The sequence below is a fragment of the Anastrepha ludens genome, chromosome 5 (assembly GCF_028408465.1).
Source record: "Anastrepha ludens isolate Willacy chromosome 5, idAnaLude1.1, whole genome shotgun sequence".
NCBI classification, from domain to species: Eukaryota; Metazoa; Arthropoda; class Insecta; order Diptera; family Tephritidae; genus Anastrepha; species Anastrepha ludens.
In genome coordinates, this window is record NC_071501.1 from 75,802,520 (window position 1) to 75,812,425 (window position 9,906).

Here is a 9,906-nt window from a genome sequence, read left to right on the forward strand (position 1 = left end):
CGTATAAGGGCCTTGAGAAATTATGTATTAAAAAAGAGAAATAAAAAAATTAAGTAATAAATAAAAGATAAAAATTAAAAATAAAAACTATGAAAAATAAAGAAGAGAAAAAATTCTTAAATAAAGAAATAAAATATAAAAAAAGAAAAATAAATAAAAACAAAAACTAAAAAAATTATAATATTAAAAAAAAAAAAATGAAAAGAAAGATCTAAAAATAAGTAAAATACCTTACCCCCTTCAAATATTTTTTTTATTTACTAAGTCTTTTAATTACATTTTTGTTTAATTTATACGTATATCGTACATCGTGCATACATTTCTATTCATTATATATTTCCATTGTGCAGTTTTAAGTATAAGTGCGTTTCTGAATTTATTTTAATTTTTTTTTTCATTGGTGTAACATAATTTCTTCAGTTTATTATTGATTGAGTCCTTGTAGCAGCGAAAAATATGAATAAGAAATACGTACAATGGCTTGAAAAGTCTCCAAGGTCATTGGATAGAGTCCACCGGCTGTTATCTAGAAAATAGGCAGTTCAGTTCATTTGTATTAATTCTGAAATTTATATACAAAAATGTACTTGTAGCGGTTTTTGGCTTCTGGCAATCATGATCGCCACACATTTACGCATTTGCAAATTTCCATTATACCAGGGTGTATTGTAGGCAGCGTAACAAATTTCAAAGCTCTTAGAAAATAATATAATAAATAAATAGAAAATTATTATTACGAATGTAAGAAGAAACATCAAAATAAAAACTAAATAAAATGGATGCCGGCAAAGAAAACAGGTCTGCAAACATAATTCTAATAAAATGTCTGTTTAATATTATTAATTACGGATTCATTTTACAGAAAAAAACGTGTGTCCATAAACGTTTTGTCCTCTTATTACTTATTAAATAATGTAATATAGAATTTCCCATGCGTATTACTGCCGTAGTTTTTTGCAACCTCAGTAAACGTCGCACACGGATTTCCTCCAACTGTTTATTACGAGGGGTGCCTTTTATATGTCGGAATTAGAGAACAAAAACAAATTTTAATCATTGAAAATCACTTTATTGTTTTTCAAAATATTCTCCATGAAGATCTATACACTTTTGCATGCGTTTGAACCAATTGTCGAAGCACTTTTGCTACTCTGAATGAGGTACCTCCAAAACATGCATTCTGAATGCCGCAACCGCTTCTTCAGGTGTCGAAAAACGTTGATCTCTACGTACGGGAATAAAAAGAAGTCATTGGGTGCCAAGTCAGGACTATACGGCGGATGACCCATTAATTCGATGTTTTGGGTGCTCAAAAATGCAGTTGTTTGAGCCGATGGGTGAGAGCTCGCATTGTCCTAGTGAAGAGTGATCCGTCTTTGGCGATTGGTTTTCCTAATTTCTTGGAAGACAACTGGCAAACAAATGGTTGTGTACCACTCAGAATTTACTATTCTGCGTTGTTCTAGTGGTACGGTTGCGCCATGTCCAGTTTTTCCGAAAAAACAGGAGACCATTTGCTTGGATGTGCTTCGAGCGCGAACAACTTTTGTTGGATTTGGCTCATCTTGAAACACCCATAGAGTCGACTGCTGTTTACTTTCGGGCTAGTACGCGTAAATCCATGATTCATCACCTGTCACGATGTCATAGACGTGTTTCGAAGCCCCGTGATCGTATTTTTTGAGCATTTCCTTCGACTAATCGACACGAGCCGTTTTTTGAGCGATTGACAAATTGTGTGGGATCCAACGCGAATAAATTTTTTTGACAGTCAAATGTTTATGCAATATTGAATGTATGCTGCAATATCAGTTCGTGCACAGCATCAATAGTTTTCGGAACAACAACTGATTTTGGACGACCTTCACGAAATTCGTCTTGGAGTGAACTACGACCACGATTGAATTCACCATACCATCGATAAACACTGGTCCTTGATGGAGCTTCATCGCCAAAAAATGAATTAAGTTCATCCATGCAATGTTGCTGAGTTAATCAACGTCGAAAGTTGTAAAAAATAATCACACGAAAATGTTCGCGATTTAATTCAATTTTTGGACCGAGATGAATCTTTTAAGTTACTGTAAACAACACAAATAGCGCTGGTATTTCAAAACGTTCTGAGTACGTAAAAGCCAAAAAATGTCAAACTTTGCGGTACAGCTGTCAGTTGCCAGATTGCAACACCAGGGTTGCCAAATCCCGAAATATAAAAGGCACCCCTCGTATTAGCAGCCAATTGCGCAATTAAATTAGCTATACCTTCTCCGTCTAGTTTCTTCAATTCGTTAGTAGTAATTAAAGAAACCAAAAACACCGAAATATTCCACCAAACCAATTTCTGTGAAAAAAAACTTATCCATACAGTCTTGACAGCTGATTGCCAATTTTGCACGTAATCAGCCACATGTGAACGGGTAGATTAATTTGGTGGATTTGTTGATAATTAATGCATATGTAACGTATTATAACACAGCAAGGATAAATTTAATAATTATTAGTGCTAGTCTAGAAAATGTATTTAAAAATGGACCTAATTGGGCATCAATTTCTAAATTCTAATTTGTACTTTTAATCTGTAAGTCATCTCAATATATAGTACACTATTATTGAAACCACGAAAACTATTTATATACATATATGTACTTATAATATTGTTTTTGACACTACGTTAAACGAATGAAAAAACAATGATTTATTTTAACCTATACGTGGCCTATTACTTCTCTGTTTGTATCCGGAAGCTGTCTAGTTCACAAGTGCCAAATATGATTGACGTACGATGCCATTTGTAAAAAGTATAAATCTTCCGACAGAATGATCAATTTTGTGCCCTTATACATTCATATATGTATTTCGTGTTTGTTATGCTAAATAAAAACTCAAAACAAAAATGCATCTGATTCTCGACCCACAGGCCAGAAACTCCGTGCAATCAAAAAGGAATTGTGAAAGGAGGTATTGGAAAATTGTGAAACTTATCGAAAACTGGAATTACAAATATCAGATAATAAATTTTCAAGTGATTTGAAATATCGGCATTGGCGGTCGCTGCAGTGAAGTGTATTTGCAAGTGACGCACGAGCAGAAAGTACTGGGTTTAATAACGCTTTACAAAAATTTTAACTAATGCCTTTCTATTTAATTCATGTTTCTTAATGGTAATAGAAATTCTATAATTATTTCTTAAAAAAAAGCGAAAAATATTTTTTTTAATACCAACCTCGTTTGTGAATTTATTTGCATGATAATAGGATATGGCAATTGTGTAAAAGGTGAAACCGATGAATATTAGGGCGGTTAGAATTGATTGCAAATCGTCTACCTGGCGAAAGGAAATGAAAATTAAGATTATTATGCATATTATCTATTATCTATTATCTATTATCTATTATCTATTATCTATTATCTATTATCTATTATCTAATATATTATCTATTATCTATTATCTATTATCTATTATCTTTATTTGAGTAATACTCACCATTGATATGAAGAAGAGCATCATGCAGAACATCAAACCAAAAAGAGCGACATCGAAAAAATTCACAAGTGCAACCAAATCTTCAACATCATTGCGGAACCTATATTGGAAATACGTACATATGTAGATACATAAATAGTAAATTATTAAAAAAACCTTCTGCGGAATTCGACACTCCAAGAAATTGTTATTTGAAAGTTAAGTACCTATAGCACTTTTGCCGAAAGCACTTAGTTTAGGGTATATCTAGATTTAATTTACAACAAAATATATTTAATATCTTATTATTTTATTATTATAAATACAGGTATCCCTTGTATAACGCGTTCTTATACAACGCGGTTTCGATATAACGCGATTTGGAAAAATTAGGTTTCAGTACAACGGGAAATTTAGGCTTATATAATGCGAAGGGGAAAATACATAATTATAAAATCTGGTAACACTAATTTGCGTACCACATATTTATAATATGTAATGTATTTTTAATGTAAACCGGGAATTACCCTTTTTTGCCTTAGATAGATAGAATAGATATTAATCTAGCACCTTATTACGAAATTGAAAAGGAGCTTAAAAAAACCACCCACCAAAAACTGATAACAGATTTTGCAATTATAGAACCAGTAGAAGAACCACAAGGTCCCAGAACGAGTTCCTTATCCAATAGCGAAAACTATGTTGAAGAAATATCTTCTGATGAAGCTATTGCTCCCCCAAAACGCCCACGTGCAAATATCTTTGAAGACAGTGAAACAGATTAATTACCATATGAAGTTTGAAGAATAACAATAAAGTTTTTAATAAACCTTTAATTTGTTTTAGTTTGTTTTCAAATTTTTTGTTTTGTGTTTTTAATTGTATTATAAAGTCTGAACTTTAGTATTGAGTTGAAATATATGTGCATCTGTTATTTTGTACGTATTTTATTTAAAAAAGAACCTATTGGAACATAACCCCCAAATTTATATGAAAACTATGTTTTAGATAACGCGGAATTACATAACGCGCAATTCTTCTGGAACGTAACTATCGCGTTATACGAGGGATACCTGTATATACATATATTAGTATATATTGTATTATTTTATGCATAAAAGATATCATAATATATTAGGTGCGCAACTAATTTCGCGCTGTTTTTTCGATGAAAATACAACTGGTGATAATCGGACGGCGCAATATCTGGAAAATATGGCGGGTGGGGTAGGGTTTCCCATTTCAGTGTTTCCAGGTAGGTTATAACGGGTTTGGCAACTTTTTCATGCCTCTCCGCGTATTGCGGCTGCTTCTCGCGTAGTGCTCGGCTCAATCGCATCAAATGAAGTCGATACCGATCCCCAGTGATGGTTTTGCTTGGTTTTAACAGTTCATAATAAATAACACCAACTTGGTCCCACCAAATACATAACATAACCTTCACAGCGTGAATATTCGGTCAAGGCGACGACGTAGAAGCATGACCGGGCAGTGCCCATGACTTTCTTTTCTTTGGATAGCTGTAATGAATCCATTTTCCATCACCCGTCACGATGCGATGAAGAAAACCCTCCATTTTTTGTCGCTGGAGCAGTTGTTCGCAGGCGAAAAAACGACGTTCAACATCCCTTGGCTTTAGTCATAAGGAACCCAAGACCCAAATTTCTGAATCACTCCCAAAGCATGCAATCGTTTGGAAATGGATAGGCGGGTAACTCCTAATACTGAAACAAGTTCTTCTTGCGTTTGAACGGGAACCTCATTGAGCAATTCAGCGCCTTCGAAGGTTTTTGGCCTTTTTTCACGCGGACGGTCTTCAAGATTAAAATAACCGTCTTTGAAGCGACGGAACCAATCTCGGCACGTTGTTTGACTTAAAGCAGCTTCTCCATAAACTTTTTGTAGCTCTCGATGCACTTCAGCCGCCGTTTTTTTCGAATTAAAGAGGGAAATCCACACTTCCCGCAAATGGCGATTATTCGGCACAAAATCAGACATTTTCACAAAACCAAAAGTATATGATAGCAACACAAAATATCTTATGTGTCGAAACAGTTTGTTTACCATATGTCTAAGCTTGGTTTATGACGTTTAGGTTATGTTAGAATCGATTCGCACATACTGTTGGCGGCATCTATTGAAAACAGCGAGAACTTAGTTGCGCACGTGAGATATTTTAATCTAAATCAGGCAAAACAAATTATTTGAGTTTTCGGACTCAGTGGCCGACTTTAAATGTGAATTGGTTCTTTGGTTAGAAAATCATTAATTATTTGTTAACCTATGTTATCTATGTACATATATTTATTAAATTGCTTTCAGAGTTATTTAGTAAAACTGCTAAATACATATGTAATCTTTAAACCTGTCCTTACTCTATAATTTTTTTGTGATATGCAATGCACTCCTTCAATTCTCGCAACATTACTGTTTCATCATTTTTGTTGATGTTATTTAATTTCAAGCGCAAATCCAACAACACAACTTCGCCGAACATGAGAAAAGTGATTAGAAGATTAGTAAAAGGTAGATAAACGCAGCAGAAAGTAGGCACCAGCACAAGAGCTTGTAGAAGAAAGAAAAATTCGTAGAATGGCGTCTGCTTGACATCAAAAAACGGATAGCTAACATCGACCACAAATTCTACAAGAGTAGGTAGGAAAATTAAGACATAATCAGCATTTATTGCATTCCATATATATCGATTGCTTACTCCGTTCCTCGAAGGAGAATGGAAAGCTGAAGGCGCCCACCATGCCTATACAGGCAGCATAGAAGCCAATGCGCGTAAGTGTTTGAGCCCGCTTGGTGATGTCTTGTAGCTTGCCTAGAATTTGCGGATTACCCGAGCGCTTTTTGGGTAAGGAAACATATTTGGGTTTTATTAACAAGTCGATGAAATATATTAATTAGTTTGAGAAACATTTTTACAATATTTTGCTCCCCACTTTTGCCACCTACCTCCAGTTCATGGTACCAACATTCAGCCCAACGTAATAATCGCACATATTTTTCATCCTTAAGTGCAGTTATAATAAATTGTCTTATTATACCGCTTGTAACGACACCTAAGAAGAAAAAATTCAACCCCGTTTCACTAATGTCTTTATCCAAAGTAACAAACAAATTAAAAAGTTGTCCAATTTCTGTGATAAACGGCACCAAGGCCATAAGCGACATTTTCATTTTGCTGGCTGAACCAATGAATCCGAATTTGAGGAAAATTTTCACATTCACAGAATATAGTTGCAAGTTTTGGTAATTATGCATTATATGCCCAATTTTATTCCAAATACTTATATCACTTGAAAAATTGAAAAATACTAAGACACGGCGTAACTTGCAAGGCCTTTTATTTATGCGAATTTAATATTCTTTAGCAGTGAGGGGATTTAGAGGTGTTGATAGGCGCCTCAATTTGTAGCAGTTGTAATTGCAGTAAATTGTTTCATTTATGTAAATTGCAACAATTTTATTAAGTGCGGAAAAATGCATGCTAATTAAATTGCATTTTTCGCTATATTTACACTATACTTAATATACAAGTACAATTTCACAGGATAACTCAAGTGGCTAATTCCGGTTCTGATTGACTTATATTCCGATTTTTAGTAGGTAACTTTCTACTTTTTAGTTTAACGCACAGTGTTTAGTGCTGAATGTGTTGCTGTTTGCAGTTTGGACATGGAAGGTGTGAGACATGTGAAATGTAGCCCCTTTCAATGCTTTTGGGTAAGATTGTGCCTATTTCTTAGCTGCTAAGGCAGGGCACATAGTGAGGCGGCAAGCAAAGCATCCAGTCAGGCTGCACTAAAGGCTTTGGAGAACGCACAGCAAACCTCAAATATTGTTCAAGAAGGTAGGAAGAAGCTAAATTGTGTTGCAAGACAGAATAAGCTTGTACTTATATGGGTTCCAAGACACTGCGGTATTAAACGGGGCCGATGAATTGTCCCAGGGACTAAAGCCAATAAACGGAATCAGTTCTGTAGGAATCATGACGTGGGTCAGTGATTATGTACCAATCAGGACTGCAAAATGTTTTGTGAAAAACCCGAACAGAAAACTGTCAATCTTTCTTCTAAACCTTAGAAGAAAAGATCATCGGTTGGTGGTCGGTATTATTACAGAACACAATCCTTGGGGACAACATGTGACCACCATTGGAATTGAGGACCCGATTTGCATATTAGTGAGCGTCTTGCATTTGCATGAGAACGAGTAAAATTCGTTCTCTCAAACTGGAGGATATTTTTAGATTTACCAAAGAATCTGGAAAATTCTCACAGGTATAGCTACCAATATTTCTTTATCTGTCCTTTCCTTTTCTTTCTGTTACTTCTCTCCTTTCCTCCTTGACTAACTACCCTTTCACTTTCCAGAGCTTTAAATAAAATGGGTCTAAATGTTTTAGGAGTTACCAAATCTCTATTTCATTTTTATGAAGATTTTGATTTTGTACAGGATATTCTTATTCCTTTCAATATGTATGAGGATTTATATGCAAGAACAAAATATATTAGTTGAGCTGCAAAACTATCGAATTTCGCTTGTGATGGGCACCGAAAAGTCGACTCAAGAAAAGTTAAGCTAGCTTTGAAAGCAAAATGCCTCGTGTAAATACCGTCATAGATTATTTATTCACTCCTTGGGTACAAATCTTTGTATCACACAAATAAGAGTCCAGCAATTGAATGTATTTTGGGTAAATTTTTGAATACTTTTGATGACAATATGAACTGACTATATAATTTAAGGCGAGCCGATGTCTGACTTTATAGTGAAGATGAGTTTGAGGCTAATGAGCAGCCACAACGAGATGCTACAAAATGCACGCAACAAAAAGGTGCTTGCTGCAGTGCTACTAAATCCCGAAAATGCAGAGAGCTACTCAGTAAGAATGTGTCAAATGCAAGTAGCAAATCTGCGACGAAGACTGCCCTACATAAAAGAAGTGACAAAACTGCTAAAAGGGCCAACTTCAGAAAAATGCAGTCTTAGTGAATAAAATATGGTTTCAGAAAAGTCGTATATGCTCAGATAGTAGTAATGCATCTACTTCGCTATATATCTATTCACCTTTGTATGCAAAACAAACAAAAAAACACAAATACACAATAAATTACCACAACAAAATATAAAATTACTTATTCTATAATTTATTACAAATTTTAGAAAATTTGATAACTAAGCTGACAGCGTTTTGGTGCTTGACGAAAACTTTCTAAGTTATTAACAAATTAAAAAGAAAATTTCTGTCAGGATAGATATTAAAAAACCGAAAGTTATTCCGGCAAAATTTTAAATATCGGATTGAAAGAAGTAAAAACTATTTACAAAATTTGATACCAATAAAAGATATCCAATTTCCAAGAAACTTATTTTAATTTACTTATGCAATACGACATAAATTGGATTATTTGTTTTGTATCTAGCAGCACGCCCGCAACCAGCATTTTTTTTGGACACGGATTTCGAATACAATTTTCTCGATGTTATAAAAAACATAGAATAATAAATCACACGAAAACACATTTTTAACGAAAACCAATTAAATTGAAATAAAAAAAAAACCAAAAACACATTAAGTCTTGTAAAAAAAAAATAATTTGATTTCGACTCGACGCTTGTTTTCGGCAATTTTTTCTAAATTTCTTTCCATCATACGATTTTGAGTCTCTTAGATATAAATTTGAGGCTCAGAGATATAAAGATCTGCTGCACCATTCGACCGCTTTTTTGATATCGTACTATACACTCCTTTGGTTAAGGCCAAATATTTTCAATCATTAATCATCAATATTTCCCTTTCAAACAAACTTACTGACTGGGACTACTTGAAAAATATTATCGATGAAAAAATAGACGTAAAAAGCATAATAAAGAGTTCTGAAGACATTGATAATGAACTTGAAGACTTTTCGACGCAAATTCAAATGATAATTGGATGTGCACACCAGTAATTCAAGAGAAATACTGCCGCCAATCGTATCCAGCTGAGATTTTGAAAATCTTACACGAGAAAAGAAAAATAAGGAAAAAGTGGCAAATATTACGGTTTCCCGAATACAAAACTAAGCTAAATTTTCTTACAAAACTTCTTACCAACAAGATTATAGAGCTCAAGAATACAAAATTAAATGATAAAATTAAAAGATTATCGGCAGACAAAACAACGGATTACTCCCTATGGAAAATGACAGCTCATATGAAACGACCTATTTGCCACAATCCACCTATAAGGTTGTGTAATGGTATTAGGGTAAAAAATGATTTTGAGAAGGCAGAGGCGTTTGCCTTACACTTAGAAACAATTTTTCAGCCAATTGAAGGTACTAACACTTTTAATGATCTTTCAACTGTGCAGGATTCAACGTGCATCCAACCGAAGAATTGCTTAATGAAATAAAAAAATGAAAGCTTAAGAAATAGCCTGGCTTTTG

General features: G+C 34.1%; 1 protein-coding gene across 1 annotated transcript; it reads right to left on the reverse strand.

Moving 5' to 3' along the window:
- Positions 1–285: 285 nt before the first annotated feature.
- Positions 286–6,781, reverse strand: LOC128864132 (odorant receptor 30a-like). The gene is made up of 7 exons (XM_054103649.1): positions 6,425–6,781; positions 6,177–6,315; positions 5,839–6,106; positions 3,485–3,584; positions 3,224–3,325; positions 588–695; positions 286–526 (listed from the first exon to the last, which is right to left on the reverse strand). Exons 1-7 carry the CDS (start codon positions 6,731–6,733, stop codon positions 425–427), a joined length of 1,128 nt encoding a protein of 375 aa, XP_053959624.1. The 5' UTR covers positions 6,734–6,781; the 3' UTR covers positions 286–424.
- Positions 6,782–9,906: the final 3,125 nt, after the last annotated feature.

What these genes read in the sequence shown, in the direction of transcription:
- LOC128864132 (XM_054103649.1), bottom strand. Translation starts at nt 6,733, where the DNA reads ATGCATAATTACCAAAACTTGCAACTATATTCTGTGAATGTGAAAATT. An exon ending in GTTGGTACCATGAACTGGAG is followed by an intron (nt 6,316 to 6,424) that starts GTAGGTGGCAAA and finishes TTACCCAAAAAG; the next exon opens with CGCTCGGGTAATCCGCAAAT. An exon ending in GAAGCCAAAAACCGCTACAA is followed by an intron (nt 527 to 587) that starts GTACATTTTTGT and finishes CCTATTTTCTAG; the next exon opens with ATAACAGCCGGTGGACTCTA.